Source organism: Vulpes vulpes, chromosome 14 (genome assembly GCF_048418805.1).
Source record: "Vulpes vulpes isolate BD-2025 chromosome 14, VulVul3, whole genome shotgun sequence".
Lineage (NCBI taxonomy): Eukaryota > Metazoa > Chordata > Mammalia > Carnivora > Canidae > Vulpes > Vulpes vulpes.
In genome coordinates this window covers 57,887,997-57,909,266 of record NC_132793.1, presented here as the reverse complement: position 1 = coordinate 57,909,266, position 21,270 = coordinate 57,887,997, and the positions used below count along the sequence as shown (strand labels likewise).

Genomic DNA, 21,270 nt, shown 5'->3' with positions numbered 1-21,270 from the left:
TCATCCCGTCAAGTGTCCACCTCAGTGCCCGTCACCCATTCCCCTCCAACACCCGCCCTCCTCCCCTTCCACCACCCCTAGTTCGTTTCCCCGAGTTAGGAGTCTTTATGTTCTGTCTCCCTTCCTGATATTTCCCAACATTTCTTTTCCATTCCTTTATATCCCCTTTCACTATTATTCATATTCCCCAAATGAATGAGAACATACACTGTTTGTCCTTCTCCGATTGACTTATTTCACTCAGCATAATACCCTCCAGTTCCATCCACGTTGAAGCAAATGGTGGGTATTTGTCGTTTCTAATTGCTGAGTAATATTCCATTGTATACATAAACCACATCTTCTTTATCCATTCATCTTTCGATGGACACCGAGGCTCCTTCCACAGTTTGGCTATTGTGGCCATTGCTGATAGAAACATCGGGGTGCAGGTGTCCCGACGTTTCATTGCATCTGAATCTTTGGGGTAAATCCCCAACAGTGCAATTGCTGGGTCGTAGGGCAGGTCTATTTTTAACTCTTTGAGGAACCTCCACACAGTTTTCCAGAGTGGCTGCACCAGTTGACATTCCCACCAACAGTGTAAGAGGGTTCCCTTTTCTCCGCATCCTCTCCAACATTTGTGGTTTCCTGCCTTGTTAATTTTCCCCATTCTCACTGGTGTGAGGTGGTATCTCATTGTGGTTTTGATTTGTATTTCCCTGATGGCAAGTGATGCAGAGCATTTTCTCATGTGCTTGTTGGCCATGTCCATGTCTTCCTCTGTGAGATTTCTCTTCATGTCTTTTGCCCATTTCATGATTGGATTGTTTGTTTCTTTGCTGTTGAGTTTAATAAGTTCTTTATAGATTTTGGAAACTAGCCCTTTATCTGATATGTCATTTGCAAATATCTTCTCCCATTCTGTAGGTTGTCTTTTAGTTTTTTTGACTGTATCCTTTGCTGTGCAAAAGCTTCTTATCTTGATGAAGTCCCAATAGTTCATTTTTGCTTTTGTTTCTTTTGCCTTTGTGGATGTATCTTGCAAGAAGTTACTGTGGCCGAGTTCAAAGAGGGTGTTCCCTGTGTTCTCTTCTATGATTTTGATGGACTCTCGTCTCACATTTAGATCTCTCATCCATTTTGAGTTTATCTTTGTGTATGGTGAAAGAGAGTGGTCCAGATTCATTCTTCTGCATGTGGATGTCCAATTTTCCCAGCACCATTTATTGAAGAGACTGTCTTTCTTCCAATGGATAGTCTTTCCTCCTTTATCGAATATTAGATGACCATACATTTCAGCATCCACTTCTGGGTTCTCTATTCTGTTCCATTGATCTATGTGTCTGTTTTTGTGCCAGTACCACACTGTCTTGATGACCACAGCTTTGTAGTACAACCTGAAATCTGGCATTGTGATGCCCCCAGCTATGGTTTTCTTTTTTAAAATTCCCCTGGCTATTCGGGGTCTTTTCTGATTCCACACAAATCTTAAAATAATTTGTTCTAACTCTCTGAAGAAAGTCCATGGTATTATGATAGGGATTGCATTAAACGTGTACATTGCCCTGGGTAACATTGACATTTTTACAATATTAATTCTGCCAATCCATGAGCATGGAATATTTTTCCATCTCTTTGTGTCTTCCTCAATTTCTTTCAGAAGTGTTCTATAGTTTTTAGGGTATAGATCCTTTACCTCTTTGGTTAGGTTTATTCCTAGGTATCTTATGCTTTTGGGTGCAATTGTAAATGGGATTGACTCCTTAATTTCTCTTTCTTCAGTCTCAGTGTTAGTGTATAGAAATGCCATTGATTTCTGGGCATTGATTTTGTATCCTGCCACGCTACCAAATTGCTGTATGAGTTCTAGCAATCTTGGGGTGGAGGCTTTTGGGTTTTCTATGTAGAGTATCATGTCATCGGCGAAGAGGGAGAGTTTGACTTCTTCTTTGCCAATTTGAATGCCTTTAATGTCTTTTTGTTGTCTGATTGCTGAGGCGAGGACTTCCAGAACTATGTTGAACAGCAGTGGTGAGAGTGGACATCCCTGTCTTGTTCCTGATCTTAGGGGAAAGGCTCCCAGTGCTTCCCCATTGAGAATGATATTTGCTGTGGGCTTTTCGTAAATGGCTTTTAAGATGTCGAGGAAAGTTCCCTCTATCCCAACACTCTGAAGGGTTTTGATCAGGAATGGATGCTGTATTTTGTCAAATGCTTTCTCTGCATCTAATGAGAGGATCATATGGTTCTTGGTTTTTCTCTTGCTGATATGATGAATCACATTGATGGTTTTACGAGTGTTGAACCAGCCTTGTGTCCCAGGGATAAATCCTACTTGGTCATGGTGAATAATTTTCTTAATGTGTTGTTGGGTCCTATTGGCTAGTATCTTGTTGAGAATTTTTGCATCCATGTTCATCAGGGATATTGGTCTGTAATTCTCCTTTTTGGTGGGGTCTTTGTCTGGTTTCGGAATTAAGGTGATGCTGGCCTCATAGAACGAATTTGGAAGTACTCCATCTCTTTCTATCTTTCCAAACAGCTTTAGTAGAATAGGTCTTATGTCTTCTTTAAACGTTTGATAGAATTCCCCTGGGAAGCCGTCTGGCCCTGGACTCTTGTGTCTTGGGAGGTTTTTGATGACTGCTTCAATTTCCTCCCTGGTTATTGGCCTGTTCAGGTTTTCTATTTCTTCCTGCTCCAGTTTTGGTAGTTTGTGGCTTTCCAGGAGTGCGTCCATTTCTCCTAGATTTCCTAATTTATTGGCGTACAGCTGTTCATAATATGTTTTTAAAATCGTTTGTATTTCCTTGGTGTTGGTAGTGATCTCTCCTTTCTCATTCATGATTTTATTAATTTGAGTCTTCTCTCTTTTCTTTTTAATAAGGTTGGCTAATGGTTTATCTATCTTATTAATTCTTTCAAAGAACCAACTCCTGGTTCTGTTGATCTGTTCCACAGTTCTTTTGGTCTCGATATCATTTAGTTCTGCTCGAATTTTAATTAACTGTCTTCTGCTGGGGGTGGGGTCTATTTGTTGCCTTTTGTCTAGTTCCTTTATGTGTAAGGTGAGCTTTTGAATTTGAGATCTTTCCAGTTTTTGAATGGATGCTTGTATTGCGATGTATTTCCCCCTCAGGACTGCTTTTGCTGCATCCCAAAGATTTTGAACGGTTGTATCTTCATTCTCATTAGTTTCCATGAGTCTTTTTAATTCTTCCTTAATTTCCTGGTTGACCTTTTCATCTTTTAGCAGGATGGTCCTTAACCTCCACGTGTTTGTGGTCCTTCCAAACTTCTTGTTGTGATTAAGTTCTAATTTCAAGGCATTATGGTCTGAGAATATACAGGGGACTATCCCGATCTTTTGGTATCGGTTGAGACCCGATTTGTGACCCAGTATGTGGTCTATTCTGGAGAAAGTTCCATGTGCACTTGAGAAGAATGTGTATTCAGTTGAGTTTGGATGTAAAGTTCTGTAGATATCTGTGAAATCCATCTGGTCCAGTGTATCATTTAAAGCTCTCGTTTCTTTGGATATGTTGTGCTTAGAAGACCTATCTAGTATAGAGAGAGCTAGATTGAAGTCACCAAGTATAAGTGTATTATTATCAAAGTATTTCTTCAGTTTGGTTATTAATTGGTTTAAATATTTGGCAGCTCCCACATTCGGGGCATATATATTGAGGATTGTTAAGTCCTCTTGTTGGATAGATCCTTTGAGTATGAGATAGTGTCCCTCTTCATCTCTCACTATAGTCTTCGGGGTAAATTTTAATTTATCTGACATAAGGATGGCAACCCCTGCTTTCTTTTGAGGACCATTTGAATGGTAAATGGTTCTCCAACCTTTTATTTTCAGGTTGTAGGTGTCCTTCTGTCTAAAATGAGTCTCTTGTGGACAGCAAATAGATGGGTCCTGCTTTTTTATCCAGTCTGAAACCCTGTGCCTTTTGATGGGGTCATTAAGCCCATTCACGTTCAGAGTTACTATTGATAGATACGAGTCTAGTGTCATCATATCTATTCAGTCCTTGTTTTTGTGGATTGTTCCACTGAACTTCTTCTTAAAGGGGAATTTTAAGAGTCCCCCTTAAAATTTCTTGCAGAGCTGGTTTGGAGGTTACATATTCTTTCAGTTCCTGCCTGTCTTGGAAGCTCTTTATCTCTCCTTCCATTTTGAATGAAAGCCTTGCTGGATAAAGTATTCTTGGTTGCATGTTCTTTTCATTTAGGACCCTGAATCTATCCTGCCAGCCCTTTCTGGCCTGCCAGGTCTCTGTGGAGAGGTCTGCTGTTACCCTAATATTCCTCCCCATAAAAGTCAGGGACTTTTTTTCTCTTGCTGCTTTAAGGATCTTCTCCTTATCTTTAGAATTTGCAAGCTTCACTATTAAATGTCGAGGTGTTGAATGGTTTTTGTTGATTTTAGGGGGGGATCTCTCTATTTCCTGGATCTGAATGCCTGTTTCCCTTCCCAGATTCGGAAAGTTTTCAGCTAGGATTTGTTCAAATACATATTCTGGCCCTCTGTCCCTTTCGGCGTCCTCGGGAACCCCAATTAAATGTAGGTTTTTCTTCATCAGGCTGTTGTTTATTTCCCTTAATCTATCTTCATGGTCTTTTAATTGTCTCTTTTTTCCTCAGTTTCCCTCTTTGCCGTCAACTTGTCTTGTACGTCACTCACTCGTTCTTCCACCTCGTTAACTCTCATCGTTAGGACTTCTAGTTTGGATTGCATTTCATTCAATTGATTTTTAATTTCTGCCTGATTGGATCTAAATTCTGCAGTCATGGAGTGTCTTGAGTCCTTTATGCTTTTTTTCTAGAGCCACCAGTAGCTGTATAATAGTGCTTCTGAATTGGCTTTCTGACATTGATTTGTAATCCATATTTTGTAACTCTGTGGGAGAGAGGACTGTTTCTGATTCATTCTTTTGAGGTGAGGTTTTCCTTCTAGTCATTTTGCTCAGTGCAGAGTGGCCAAAAACAGTTGTATTGGGAAAAGGAGAAAAAGAGAGAAAAAAAAGGAAAGAAAAGAGAAAGAAGAAAAGAAAAAAGAAGAAAAAAAGAAAAAGAAAGAAAGGAAATAAAAGGGGGTGGGGGAAGCAAACAAATAAAAAAGCAAAACAAACAAACAAAAACAAACAAACAAAAAAAACCAAACAAACAAGAAAAACCCATGGGGGAGTATCTTCTGATTCTGTACACTGTAAGTCCCTTGACTTCCCCTGGAACTGGTCCGTCTCGCTGGTCTTCTGGGGGAGGGGCCTGCTGTGCTGATTCTCAGGTGTTAGCACCTGGGGGAGCTGCTCTGCCCCTGCCTGGTGCAGGGCTCGGTGGGGTTGTTCACCCCGTGAGGCCCCGGGAGGAAGCCACAGTGGCGGGGGCAGCTCTGGGACCCTGGAGTCAGCTCCCGCAGTAGCTCCGGGGCTCTCCGTCTGCAGGGCCTGGGGGCTCCCGGGCGGGGCCGCTGATCTGCTCAGTTCCAGGCGGGAGCGTCCTCGCTGTCCTGGGCCCTCCCGGCCTCTGCCTGTCCTGGGGGAGGCCGGGTCCTGGGCTGTGTCCCGGCGCCCTGTGCTCCGGGGCCTGCGCTGGTGGATTCGCGCTCCCGCCCCGCAGCCCCCTCCGCGGAGCCGCCGCCCGAGCCCCTCCGAGCTGCTCCGGGTCCCGCCGAGCGCTGCAGCCCTTAGGGAGCTCTGTCCTGGGGACACTCGCCCCGGCCTCAGCCCGGCTCCTCGCAGGCCCCTCCCCCTTGGAGGCCTTTTGTGTCTTTATTCCTTTTTCCCCGTCTTCCTACCTTGATAGAAGCGCGAACTCTTCTCACTGTAGCGTTCCAGCTGGTCTCTCTTTAAATCTCAGGCCGAATTCGTAGATTTTCAGGATGATTGGAAGGTTTTCTAGGTAATTTGTTGAGGACAGGTGACTTGGAGACCCTACTCCTCCGCCATCTTGCCCCTCCCCCACTTTTTACTTTCTTAATAAAAATTAAGTAATTTTTCCTTGCAGGGAACCAGATATGGGACTCGATCCCAGGACCCTGGGATCAAGCCCTGAGCTGAAGGCAGACGCTCAACAACTGAGCCTCCCAGGCACCCCTATAAGCTTTTTTTTTTTCTTTAACTTTATGTTACTTTATTCTCATCTATGTGGTAAATGATTTTATAGTTATTGAGATGGATGTGAGAGTCTGAGGTAATAAACTCAATCTCAATGGCTTAATGCAGTAAAGTTTATTTCTCCTTTATGAAAATTCAGCTGCAGGCTTGGATTGTCTTCTAGGACAGTTGCCCCAGTTTGGCAACTCAGCAGTTTCGCTGACCTTGATCTTAGGATTTTGACATTTCAACCTAAGCCCTCCACAGTTGTCAGAGCTTGGTAGAAGAGAAGAAAGGATGTTATAGGGGCTTTTGACTGCTTCAGCCTAAAAAGGAGACTAATTGTATGAAAAGCTGGGAAGTGAGAGAGAGAGAGTTCTACATTAGGTGAGCACTAGTAATGTCTGCTCTAAAAACAGATACATCAAAGGTCATATAGCCGGAAAATGTCCAAGCCCCTGCAGAACCCAGAGTTTGAATTTGACTCATATTTCTTTGATATTGTTCAGTGAGTTCTCAAAGTGATTGATCATATTTTTACTTTTTCATTTGGATGAATTTACATTTTACAGAATAATAAAACAAATTCTTAATGATACTAAAAATAATAAGCAAATAATGCTTTTGCAGTTACCGTAGTAGTCTGTACTGTGTCTTACAAACTACTCATTATAATGGAGGCACATTGATACCCATTGGAAAACTGTCCTACTCTTGAAAAAATTTATATGGCTATATAAAATTAACAGAATTTATCTGCACTTTAATTACCTTCTCTCTCTGTTTTTCTTGCATTTGACTGCTTACTCATTTACTGTGTTTATCTACACTTTAATTACCTTCTCTTTCTGTTTTTCTTGCATTTAACTAGCTTACTCATTCACTGTGTATATCTTTTTCTACTTCATAGGTTCTAGCTCTTGCTCGTACTTTTTACTTTCTTAATAAAAATTAAGTGATTTAGTAAGTTAGGGCTACTGTGACCCATTATTTCCTTTACTCCATGTGCCTTGCAGTCTCTCCATGAGTTTGTTAATCTCCAACACAACCTCAGATTGTCTCATGTTCTTATTTGCACCCATGTGCATGTGTTTTCTTCTATATTGACTTCCTAAGGTAGATATTCTGATTGGCTTATTTTTATAGACTAGGCCACATTATTGGTCACCATCCAGTCTAGAGATTGACAGCCCTTAGAAAAAGTGCCCATTGGAGGGTCATATTAGTTGTGGCTTAGAATAGGGGATTTTGCACAGTCGATTACTTCATTAACTGCCGTTACCCATTCAAAAAAGCTTATAGGCATAGTAATTTCCTAGAGAGGATAGAGCCAGTAGACCTGACAGGTCCCATGATAGCAGGCCTTGTGCATTGTTCTAATGTTAGAGTTCCATATTTTTTAGTGATAGAGACTGGCTACCTTTCCACTGAAATGTAGGACTCTGAGGAGTCCAGTTTAAAAACAGTTGTGTTCATAAATTTGGGGTACTGAATCTGAGGAGAGAAAAAAAAAATGGAAAGGTTATGATCTAGATGGAGGTGAGACTACTGAGTCACTGAAAAAGCAAGTGTGGGATCAAACTGAAAAGTTTTAGTGGACTTTTCTGTGGCACTGCATTTTTTATTGAAAAATGCTAAGAAAAATAAAGTGATTATTTAGAATGGAGGGATTGGTAATACCAACCTGCCTAAGAGGTTCTTAAAAAAATTAGAACAAATGCACGTCTGAGTGATGGAAGATTGGCAACCTAACTCAAAGAAGCTGATAAGTCCCCTGATCAGTTGGGAAGTTTACCTATAAGTAGTACAATATCCAGTTAAAAGTGACTTTAACATAAGGGCGTATTTTGTTGTTGTTGTTACTTACTTATCATGAATATGGGCAGGCTCCAACTTGGTTCAGCAATTTAGTGAGGTTATCAAGAATTGATTTTTTCCATCCTTGTCCCTGAGGTAGATGGCTACCTCAGCTTTAAGGATTCGGTTCTCACACAGTAGTGTCTCAAACAGGAAAGAGGGCCTGAAGAGAGGCCTCTCTTCCTATATTCTTTATCAGGGAGAAAAGTCTCTCAAAAACTGCACTGCTGGAGTTATCCCATTCTACCTCATTTGTCTGAACTGCTTTATCTGCTCAGCCCTAGACAATGACTGGCAAAAGGAAAATTATATTTTCATGATTGGTTTACACCAATTATTATGATCATTATCTATCTCTTAGGGCTGGGTCCAATTGCTCTCTAAACAAAATCATGATACTGTTAAAGCAGAATAAGGTTTCCTTTTGGATATACAAGAAGCAGATTCTGCTACTGTGATCAAAACTAAGAGATGGCTTAATTAGAACATAAATATACTTGTTAATGCAAGTAGCTACCAGGTTACTACTTTTTACTATGAAAGGGTGAACCAGAAAACATAGTTCATAGAATATTATATTCATTTTGTTATAATGTAAGATCGTTGTATTGGGGATCAAAAGACTGTTTTGGTAGCTGATTTTGTGACCTTGATTAAAATTACTTTGATTCATTGGGAAGATAGTCTCGCTTAATGTTTAAGATCCCAGACTCAGGAGTCAAGTACTTGTGTTTGAATCCTAGCTCTACCATATACTGTCTCAAGTTTATTTTTTTTCCAACCTTGCCTTTCTATGTGTAAAATTGTGATTGTTGTGAGGATTATATTATATAATGCTTGTAAGCTGATTGGTTCAGTGCCTGACATATGTGCATACTAGGTAAATATTAACATTATTAGTAATTTTGTATGTCTAGAGTTGCATTCGTAATATATTTTGGGGGTTTTACTGAATTTTTTGATGCCTCTTCACACCTAACTCTGTGTATGTAGTATTGGACTTCTGAAAATGGTTGTAATCAGTGAGACAGTAGGTTTGACAAGGTTAGAGATAGGGTGAGAGCTGGGGAGATTGTAAGAGAAATCTGTCAGGGGGATTGGTCATAGATTAAGAAGTGAGGTAGAATGAACTTTGGAAATTTGTAAATAGGACTTTAAAGTTGGTTGGAAAATAATTCCATGCTGAACTCATTTAGAAATGTAGATCAGAGAGTTTTCAAGCCTTACATCTCAAGCTTTAGTGCCTGAAAAAGAACAGTAGGAAATCCATGTAAAGACCAAGAGAGAGGTGAACAAAGGAGTTGTATGCAGGACACTTCCTAGCTAAGCTAAGTAATATTTATTTAGGATTTACTTTACCTGGGGTTGTCTACCACTATACTATCAAATAGATAAGTCTAAACACAGGAACTCATTATATGTACTAAATTACAGGGAGTGGGTGAGAAAAGGGCTATATCAGAAAACAACATTACAGTATTAAATATAGATGAACATACATTTGATTTTTTTTTTTTTTTTTTAACTTTTGAGTGTTAGCAGTGAACATTTTACTGGAGATAAACAGTGACAGGATACTTTATTGGGGGAGTCTTCTAGTTAGTGTTGCACTTGGTCAAGGTCATGATCCTGACAGAGCTTGGTAACTGAAGGCCAGTAGAGAGGACCCAAGAATAATTATGAAGAGAAGCCAAAGGAATTTTTAAAAAGCACAGTAGTCTGAAAACTTCAACATGGGCTCAACAGCTCCCAAGAGCATTATTGTTTTACATCAAAGTGGAATAACAATAATAATCTTGAGACGTCAAAAAGAGTAGAATTAGGTGCCTGGGTGGCTCAGTCTCTTAAGTGTCTGTCTTTAGCTCAGGTCATGATCCTTGAGTCCTGGGATCCAGCCCCCCTGCCCATTGGGCTCCCTGCTCAGCGGGGAGTCTGTTTCCCCCTCTGCCCCTCACCTTGTTCCCCTGCTTATGCTCTCTCTCTTTCTCTCTCTCTAATAAATAAATAAATAAAATCTCAATAGCAAAATAAATAAAAATTTAAAAGTAGAATTAACTCATTTACCCGTCTAGTAAAGCAGGGATATCTTTAGCATTGGATATAGTTCCATATAGAATGCTGAGAATTTAAAAGAAGGTTAAAAAAAAAAAAAAGTCACTTTGGCTTTTGAACAGATAAACTTCAATTATTTAGAGTGTAAATGAAGTGTATATATGTTACAATATGGTAATTGTACGTTTCCAAAAGAGTTTAGAGTGCAAGCTGAATATTGGTGGTTCTAATTTGGGAAGTGTATGAGAATCACCTGGGCTTGACCTAAAATATACTAAATAATTAAGAAATGAGTAAGAAGTCCTGGGGTGAGTGCATGTTTAATATGTTTATTCTAGTCTTTTTTTTTTTTTGTCCCAAGAGAAGATAGTTATCCATATTATGATTTAAAAATTGGTTAGCTTTGGTTAAGTTTTGCTGTGGTAAATTTTTGGAAATGATACTCTTATCCCAGAGGTGCTGATTAACATATAGAATTGTAGGTTTCATTGTTGTACATAGAAAATGCAATATAGTCACTCCATATATTTTAGTTTATTTAACAGATAGTAGGTATCTGCTTTATACTATTCCCTGTGTACTAGGGTTATAGTGGTGAGCAAAAACAGATATACTTCCTGCCCCTAGGAAACTAAGTCTAGTGGGGGAAGACAAATAGCTTACACAAAAAAGTATACAAGTGTGTCATTAATATGTACTTTAAAGGAGATGTACAGAGGTGCTGTGGGAGCCAATACTAGGTGTTTATTTGTAACCTAGCTAGGTAGATTAGGGGAAGCTTCTCTAAGGAAGCTAGAGCTGAAAGATGAGCTAGAGCTGAAGGATGAATAGGCATTAACACAGCAGTACTGTGGTATGTGGGGAAAAGTGTGAGGCCAAAGACAGAGACCACATGGCCATTATAAGGGAATATGAGTTACAAGGTTTTTTGACTAGAGCATAGAAGGTGAAGCAGAATGTAAACAGCAAAGTGAGGCTAGCAAGGTAAGTATGAGCTATCCTAAGTTGAACTTTTTAGGCTATATTATATAGTTGTTACTCCTGACCAATAGGAAACCATTGGAGATTTTAGAGGATGGAGGGGAGGTTAGTGGATGACCAGAGCAGATAGAGGTACACAGGTATTTAAACTATATTAATAGTCAAGGCAATTAATGATAGCAGTGGTGAACACTATAACTGAATTTCATGATTCTCAGGAAGTACGATCAATAGGACTTTGTGATTGTTACAGCCACGGAGGTAGGTACACTGATGAGACTTCCCTTTAAGAGACCCTGCAGCAGGAAACATAGCTGACTGTCAGTCTCCTGATGCCACAGCTTTGGATCTATCATTGCCTCCAGGCCAGGGCCATAACTCTTGGGTCTTTTCCATCCGGTGACCAAGTGTGGCCAAACTTGGCCATCCTGATTAACAGAGGACTCCCTCTTCTAATAGGCAACCTTAGCTTAAGGATATCCTGTTGGCATAGTCAAAACTTACTCAGAACTGCATTGCGGTCTGTGGCTCTTCCTACACAACCATCCTTCCTTTCTACTCTTTTTCACAGGTCTTAGACCTACATTAACCTTTGTAGGATCTCTTCTCCTTTTCCCTCCCTTTGTCGTTTGGAGGCCTCCTCTCTAATATAGACCCTATGATCTATAGTTCGCCAGGGCTGCCTGCTTTAACAAAGTATTGCAAACTCGGTGACTTAAACAACAAAAAATTTTCACTTCACAATTTTAGAGGCTAGACAATGGAAATCGAGAAATTGGCAAACTTGATTCCTTCTGAAGGCTATGAGGGAGTGTTCTAGAATGAATGTTTAGGTTCCCTCCCAAATTTGTATGTGACTATATTTGAAGATAGGACTTGTAAGAAATGATAAGTGTCAAATGAGGTCTTAAGGGCAATGTCCTCATCTAATAGGGCTGGAGCATCCTATTAAAAAAAAAAAGAGATCAGAGCTCTTTCCCTGCACACACCAAGAAGAGGTCATATGAGCAAACAGTGAAGAGGTGGCTGCTTACAAACCAAGAGAAGCCTCAGAATGAAACCTGGTCCCTTGATCTTGGACTTTCTAGCCTCCAGAATAGTAACAAATACATTTCCATTTTTTTAGCAGCCAGTTTTATGGTATTTTGTTATGGCAATGAGCAGACTAATACTTGGAAGGTTCTGTTCCAGATGTCTCTCCTTGGCTTGAAGATAGTGATCTTCTCACTTGGTATTCTTCCTGTATGTGTGTCTATCTGCAAATTTTCTTTTTTTGACTTCATACTGGATTCGGGCCCATTCTAATGATTTTATATTAACTTGATTATGTTAAGACTCAGCTTCAAATAAGATCACAGTCTGAGGAGCTAGAAAATAGGACTTCAGTATACGAATTTGAGGGAGACACAATTCAACCCATAACATAATCTTATTTCTTTATTGGTGTCTGCTTCTTCAAGGACTTGAAGTGATAACTGATGATTTGGGTTTTGGCAATGGGGAATGAAGATGAGAGAGATGTCAGGTAAAAGTATTTTATACGTGTGTATTTAGTTGAGTTGGATCTCTTGTTAAATCGTAGTCAACTAAAATTGTGGCTTACTAATTTTTATTTGTATTATGTTATAATGGCAAAGTGATTAGTTTCAAAATCATTCTTGGTCACTATTTTGCTTTTTGCTAAAAATAACCAAGACAAAAAAATTTGTATCAATAGTTGTACATTGAATTATTAAGAATTATCTGCTTTATCATTTTGTCTTTCAGAGGAGTGTGTATAATATATACTATATTTCTCACGTATTTTTGAATATATTGTAGAAGAAATTAAGGAATATTACTTACATCTTTCCATACTTATTAATACCCTACAGACTTTCATTTAAAAGAAAACAAAAGAATAAAACCAGATGGATACAGCAAGTTACATTGATCAGTTTTCTCTTTCATAGAGCAGTAAAATGCAATTTTATTCTGTTGTGTTTATTTTATGTGGCCTCATACATTTTTACATAAAATTTTATCAAGCTTACTTTAGTAGTTCAGTTTTATTTTTATACTGTAGTTTTTACATGCTATTTAAACAGAAATAATTCTTACCAACCTGAGTATAAATGGAACATTGAGGAATCTACAACTATATTAGACAGCTGTTTGAATGATAACTTCATTGCCTGGAATGGATATGATCAAGATCATTTACCTATGCATGCCATGTGATGAGTGAATATCATTCACTATAATCAACCATATAGCTATTTTCTTTTGCCTTTTTAATCTTCCATGTTTTCCTATACACATTTTTATAAAGTCCCTATTTGTTAAAAGCCAACAAAATTTTTCATACTGCAATATGCATTTACTTTGTCTAATAGAAAAGTGTCATATCTGTAATTATATTTGTGTACTTATCAACACACAGACAAGATTGGATGTCATGAACTTAATGAAAGCATTCATTTGAAAAAAAGAAAAAGAACTACAGCTGTTAAAATTACATAAGTTTTAAAGTCCTTTTACATTTTTGTTTAAGGCACACAGCATATTAAATGATAAAATAGCCTTTTTACTTAAAATTTCAATAAACTTTTATTATGTGTATTTATGTTTTATGTTTAATATTTATTATTATTTTAAGTAGATGGTTCATTGAATAAGCTCAATAACTTTCAAGCTTTAGAGTTGTTTTTGACCTTCCCTGAGGAAAATCACTACATATGGATATGTTTAATGTCTGTACCCATGTTGCTGTCACAACTATGTAGCCATCAGTGCCCAGATCTTTAGATTTAGGAATACTTTTTTTTTTTTTCTTTTGAGAAATTGCATTTCAACTTTAAATTCTGTTTAAAAATATGCAGGGTTTTTTTTTTTTTTTTTTTTTTTGCTTATTCTTGTTTTAATTAGTAACATTTACTAATGCTAACATTTACTAAAATGCTAACTTCATTTAAATTGAATTGCATTCCCCCATTTATTTGATGCCTAACAATGTACTTCCTGCATATATGAACTAGGTTCTTGTTTTGAAAGAGCTTGGATTCATGTTTGGAAGATAACATTTATATAAATGATGAAAAGACACTGCAAGCTAGAATAAATAACAAAGTGCTCACACTAATGCCGTCAAACATTTACATTCTACAAAGATAGAGAAAATAGCATTGTTACTTGATTAATTTAGCCACTCATTGAAAGATTGGGGATTCATTCAAGAGATGATAAAGACCTTGGGAGTGGAGAAGAGTGTCAGCTGAGATAAAATTTCAAAAGTCCTTAAGGTCTCTGTATCCTTCCCTTTTTTTAAGACTTGCCAGGGTATCCTGTGACTGGCAATGATAAAGTTATTGATGTATTGAATATTTGTTATGTAATATACGACCTGGAAGGATCGTGTTTGTTTCCAAAAATCATTCACATGACATTAATTTCTTCTTTGTTTACTGAAAATGCCAGAATGTTTGAAAAGCCATATATGGTGTAGAAACTTGAGCAAAAGCCTGGCAAAAGGGAAGAGGAGAAATTCTGAATATTCTTAACTTACACTGCCAAGTAGCTTCACTTAGTCTTGTGTATTCACTTTTTTTAAACCAAAGGAATGCATGAAAATGTTATTCACATATGTGGTTCAAAATGTCCAATGATAAACTATAATTCCCATTGGACTGTTCTATTCCTACTTCAAGAGTCAGTATTTTTATGATCTTAGTTTTTCTGTGTTTTCATAAGTCTAAATCACACTTGGTACACTGTGGCCCATCAGCCAGATCTGGTTCCTGACCTACTATTTTAAGACCTGCGAACCAAGAATTTTTTTCTTTTTCTTTTTTTTTTTTTTTTTTTTTTTTACATTTTTAAAGGGTTGTAAAAAATCAAACAACAAAAAATTAAGATGGATATGTGATAAAAGACCATATGTGGTCTGTAGAGTTTATAATACTTACTATTTGATCCTTTACCGAAAAATTTAGATCTCTGATCTACATAGGGTGTATGTGTGAATGTGCATGCATACACATACATACATACAAACATGTACACATATATGTACTTGTTAACAACCTACACATTTACGATAAACTGGCTTATACCTCTTATGTTTTTTTTTAGTCTTATCATTAGTATTCTCTTATATTGGTTACACTTTTTAAAAAGATTTTATTTATTTATTTATTTATTTATGAGAGACAAAGAGGAGAGAGGCAGAGACAGAGGCAGAGGGAGGAGCAGGCTCCATGCAGGGAGCCCAATGTGGGACTCGATCCTGGGACTCTGGGATCATGCCCTGAGCTGAAGGCAGACAGTCAACCGCTGAGCCACCCAGGGGTCCCACAGTGGTTACATTTGTAAAATACTATACTTAAAATGCTTGTTTCTTGTTCCAGCACCTTTGGGTAGGCATATAGATAGATCTGTAGGCAGTGACTAGTGGAAACTTTCTTGATATTTATCCAGGCTTAGTATTATTTTCTAAATTTTCACGACTGAGACCAGGCACTTCACACTCAGAAGCTAGCATAATGCCCGATGCTTAATGAAACTCAAATGTTTCTTGAATATGTATTTGTATGTATGTGTGTATTATATGTATGTGTGTATAAGACAGTTTATCTCCCGGGGGATCCCCACAGTCGGGTTTGCAGAAGCTTGTATAGTTCCTCACAGTTGGCCCTGTAGCCTTGGTATTTATTTTCACACTTGTCACTTTAAATAAAGTGACTCAGAAACTTATACACTTAAGTAAACTTTTAGGTTGTTACTGAAATATCTTCTATTTTGTTCTTCATTCCCCATCACTAGTGTAAAATGTTTTCTTGTGTGTGGATTTGAGGTTATTGTATTGGAGGTGACTTAGGCATTAATTGTAGGGTCAGATTTGGATCCCTGAACTAGAATATGATATCATTCAGACCCTGAATAAATGTTTAAAGAGCATCTTAATCAAACCCTTAGTTAAAGAGACTTTCATATGTATTCAAATATGATAAATGTTTAGCACCCTAGAATATTTTCAGTCCTCTAGAGCAGTGGTTCTGAGACTTTAGCATGCATCATACTGACAAGAAGTGTTTGTTAAAATACTGGTTTCTGGGCCCCAAGTTCAAGGTTTCTTGTTTACTAGGTCTGAGAAGGCATGAGAATTTGCATTTCTAATAAATTCCTAGATGATTGTGATTCCTGTGATCCAGGAAACCATACTTTGAGAACCCCTGACCCAGGATAGTGGTTTTCAGCACACTGGAATAACTTGTAGAACTTTAACAAAATCTTGATGGTTTGTGCCTTCTCCTTGGAAATTTTGACATAATTATGTGGAGATAAGGACTAAGTATGAAGCTTTTAAAAATACCCAGAGTGATTCTGATGTACAGCTACTTAAGTGTAGAATTTGAATATGTATATACATAACGGTTCTTAGTGGGGCAGAAAGTACCTAATCCTGCACAGTGGTAAGAAGGCATGGGGAAGGTAGGGAAAAGGCCGAAATAGAAGGCTTCAGTAAACCTATGGTACCTGAAGGTTTATCTGTCTATATCATAAGCTCATAGAGAAGAGAGTAGGTTGGACAGAAGAAATGGTATGCAACATGTAGGATAGATTTTTGTTTCTTAAATAATCCTAGGTAGTAAATTGTTTACATTTCTGAAATGTAGCCATTCTGATACTGAGTGCTTCCAATGCCAGCAACAAAGGGATAATTTATTTTTAGTTTACAAATAGATATAAAGTAAGGGTCGTTTATGCCATATTCAAATAACTTTCATTTATTAATATGTTCTGTTTAATAGGATGAGAAGAAGAAACCGAAAGACTAGGAGATACGGAGTTTTGGACACTAACATAGAAAACATGGAGTTGACACCTTTAGAACAAGATGATGAGGATGATGATAACACTTTGTTTGATGCCAATCATCCTCGAAGGTAAGTGTTGGGCAGTTTCATTCCATAAATTAGGGAGGCAAGCCCTTGTTAAGTAAATTGAAAAAATAAAGTAGAAAAAATACAGTATTTCATTTAGCGGTTTTTATGCTAATTGATTTTATTTGGTTATATTTGATGAGGTTCTTTTTTTTTTTTTTTTTTAAGATTTTATTTATTTATTCATGAGAGAGAGAGAGAGAGAGAGAGAGAGAGAGACCCAGGCAGAGGGAGAAGCAGGCTCCAAGCAGGGAGCCCAACATGGGACTCAATTCCGGGTCTCCAGGATCACGCCCTGGGCTGAGGGCAGCACTAAACTGCTGAGCCACTCGGGCTGCCTTGATGAAGTTCTTTATACTACCCTACAATAGCTCGCATGCACATGGCTTTGCTAAAATAGGTAGAAATAATACCATTCCAAAAAAGAAATCTGTATTATATATCTCCTTCCAGAGCTTTGTCCTTTTAACTGCTACATACTGATAAGTAATATGTAGTAAGTCTGTGTGTGTTTGTGTGTATGAGAGAGAGGCAGAAAGATAAATATTAGTAAACTTGATTTTTCTTTTTGCATTCTGAAGATATTTTGATTTTGGTCTGTGCTCTTCTATTTGTAAATCATGCTTTCACTCCAAATTGTGGGACTAATGGTCTACTAGTGTAGCTGCAACATTTATTCTTATAGATCTGTTCTTGCTGAGTGTTAAGACCTTTTCTAAGAGATTTGTATAAGCAAAATTACATGGTTATAAACTTAGTTCCCAAGTAAATGGAATGATGAAAGGAGGTAGTAAAGATTCTATTCAGTAGGGAAAGACATGTTGAAATACAGGGGAGATTATTTGGCCAAAGGAAAGCTAGAGTCCACAATTAGGTACAAATATCATGAGTACAGAAATCTTGGGGTTTTTTTAAAGATTTTATTTATTTATTCATGAGAGACATAGAACGAGAAGCAGAGACATAGGCAGAGGGAGAAGCAGGCTTTCTGCAAGGAACCCGATGCAAGACTCCATCCCAGGACCCCGGGATCACGCCCTGAGATGAAGGCAGATCCTCAACCACTGAGCCACCCAGGTGTCTCAATCTTGGATTTTTATACAGGCAAAGTTGGGAGGACCAACTCTGGCAGGACATAGGGATGTGCCACAGGTTGTTTTTGTTTTTGTTTTTGTTTTGTTGTTTGCTTTTTTGTTTTGAGAGAAATAGGTAGAGTTTTAGAATCTGCTAAAGAATTTGGTATTATCCTGCTGTTATTACGAAACTATTGGTCTTGTCTGTGTGGAGTGTATATATTCAGATAATCAGATTTGTGTTGTGAAATAATACCTTTTGTAGTGATGGGGAACATGGCTTAGAAGAGACGAAGGATGGAGAAGGACAGACCAGGGTGCATAGAAGGCACATAAAGAAGGGAATGGTTTCCATGAGATATAATTACCTCTAGTTATCTTTTATTTTATGGCCTGCCTCATCACAGATCTTTCTCCAATATTTATCCCTCTCTTTTGCCCCACTTTTCATGAATTTTGCATTCTAATAGGGAGCTAGACATTAATCAGATTTACATAAACCGATTAAGTACAGGGTGATATGTGAACTTGTAGTGAGAGCATAGAACAAATAACCAAAAACTAATGGTCCAGAAAAGCCTCCTGGACAAGAAACATTAATGGAGACCTGAAAAAATGAGTAGAAGTTAGCCTAAAATTAAAAGTGGTTACAGGGGTAGGGATTGGAGAGAAAACAGCAGGCACAAAGCACCAGAGGCAAAAGAGAATGTAGAGTATCCAAGGAAGTAAAAGAAGCTAAATAGATGCTATATTAATATGTATGAGAATAAATGAAGGAGTGAATAAATAATCTTTGAGCTTTGAATGAAAAAGTAAGAGTGATGGATAAGACAGAACAAAGATTCAAAAGGCAGATCATGATCCATGGCAGTCAGTGAGAAGTTACTCTACAGGTTATAAAAAAGCCACTTGGGAAATTTAAGATGGAGGAAAATATAATCAAAGTTGTGTTTTGAAAATTACATAGATTGTAGAGAAGCAAGGTAAGAAGTAAGGCAACCAGGAAGACCAGTTAGATAGTACAAGTACATGAGGTGGCCGGTATCAGAATGATAGCAAGAGAAACAGAAAGGGGTAAATTATTCAAGAGACTTTTAAAGGTATTATGAGCAAAATTTAGGAAATGTGTTTGGAGAGTAAAGGAGAGAGAAATTATTATAATAATGGAAAAGCATGTTTCAGGGGTAATGATAATTGTCAATGATAATTGATAATAGCATCATCTTCAGATTTTTAGTAGTATGTCCCCAAATATTTGAAAAAAAGACTTAGAAAAAACTTTTGTATAGATATGTTTAAAGTAAGGAGAACAGCAAATAAACAGTGCTTACCTGTTCATTCCCAGATTCATTCACTCATCCAAAAAATGAATGATGGAGCAGCTATATATACATATATATAGGTGCTGTTTAATGCTTGGGACTGATCTGGCCACTTGGGATACACTAAAGCCACTATTGACTTTTTTCTCAAAGATCACATATTTGTGCATTACTTTAGAAAAAATTTGCCTTTTGTTTGGGAATAATTTCAGAGCTTCAGAAAAGTTACAAGAATAAAAATAGTACAAAGAATATCCTATTATTCTTAAATCTAGATTTATTGGCATTTTACTCCATTTGTTCTCTGGTGTGTTCTTTTTCTATCTCATAATATAGATAGAGAAGAATGCATACTCCTCATTTTATATTTACCTAATGTTCTGATGTTTCCTTATAATTAGATTCAGGTATTCATTCTTTCCTGAAATACTCTCTATATAGATCATGATATGTTTTACTCACGGTACCCTATCCAGAGACACACAGTGCCCTTTCCTTCATTTATAGTAGTAATTTTGACGCACCTGCTTAAGGTTTTGCCCAATTTCTCTAATATGTTACTATTTTCCCCCCATTGCAACTAGGAAGACATTTTAAAATCATGAAGATATTCTGCTTCTTACCAAAATTTCCCTCTAAGTTTATCATTCGTCTTGATTCTTGCCTGATCTAATAATCTTCACTGTGATAGTCACAAAATAATGGTATTCCAACTTCAACATTTCCTTCATATTTACCAATCAGCCTTGATACTGTAGTGTAGGCAAGAGCTCTCCCTCATTCCTTCTAACTTCATTTATCTAACTGGACAGTATGGAGTCATTTTTCTCCCTTTTCAGTGGTTTATAATTCATTGCCATCCTTGCCAGGGAGAGCCTCTTCAGGCTGGCTTCTGTGCCCCTGTGACTTCCATTTTTTTTTAAAGCACTTCCTTACATTCTGGCCTAACAAGATATGCTAGGCTCATTTTGTACCTACCCTGCCCTATTAATGGAATCAGCCATTTCTCTAAAGAGCCTTCCTATCTTTGAGTGGGCATCAAGTGAGCTCTTTGTTACTAAGGTGTGTCCTTGCTTCTTGGCCTGTTTAGCAGACAAATCTATGAAATATGTGTGCATGCACGCACGTACATTCACACATGCCCGTTTACATACATATTCACGTGTGTATCTATACTTTACACAGTATTACTTCATACCTCCCATTCTATACCATGCTGGTCTATTGCCACCGTGTTCTTTCTTGCTTTCTTCCTTTTCCATAATTGCATTCTCTTTATTCCATCATGAGAATGACTTCCAACAATGTTCTGGATCCCAACATCAGCACTTACTCATTAACTCAGTCCTATAGGACTGACAATAATAAAGCTGACAGTTTCAGAATCACTTTGCCTATGGCCCTAAAATAAACAAAGCTCCTAAGAAGGTTTAGGATTTGTTACTTTTCTCTTCACAACCCCATCTTGCCCAAGACTGAGAGTATATAGTTAGAAATGTGATTTGTCATAGTTTTTTCCTCCTCCCCTCTTCAGTGTGTTTATCATAATCGCTTGAAATATAATTGAAGTCATTTGAACTTGTGTTCAAATTTAGATTCCCCCCTTCCCATTTTCATTGTCATTTTTAATATGAAAAATACTAACATGCTTCCAAAAATAAAAACTACACACATTTTTTGAAGAATACACACAAAGAAGTATCACAATTACTTTGCAATTATAAATTATACTACAGTTAATAACATTGTACATATGTATTTTTGTGTTGTTGCAGATGCATTTTCAGGGTAAATTTCTAGAACTGGAATTAAAGTTCAAAGGGTATGAAATGAATTTTAACCATGAAAATTAGAAGGGACTATGAAATATCCCCATGGACATAGCAAATTACATGAATTCATTTTTTTCTATTAAAAGCAGTGATAAACTGCCTATTATTTGTCCCCAGTTACTCTACTAAGCTATGGGAATATGGTAGTGAAC

General features: G+C 37.6%; 1 protein-coding gene across 2 annotated transcripts in view; it reads left to right on the top strand.

The window, feature by feature from the left end:
* The window catches only part of FAM174A (family with sequence similarity 174 member A), a 43,108-nt gene that overhangs the window by 12,203 nt on the left and 9,635 nt on the right, over positions 1-21,270 (top strand). The window contains exon 2 of one of the 2 annotated variants that reach the window (XM_072736687.1): positions 16,760-16,894. In XM_072736687.1, the coding sequence (XP_072592788.1) occupies positions 16,760-16,894 (135 nt within the window). Of the gene's footprint in view, positions 1-16,759; positions 16,899-21,270 lie in introns of those variants that run through there. The other variant, XM_072736688.1, reaches the window with a different exon arrangement.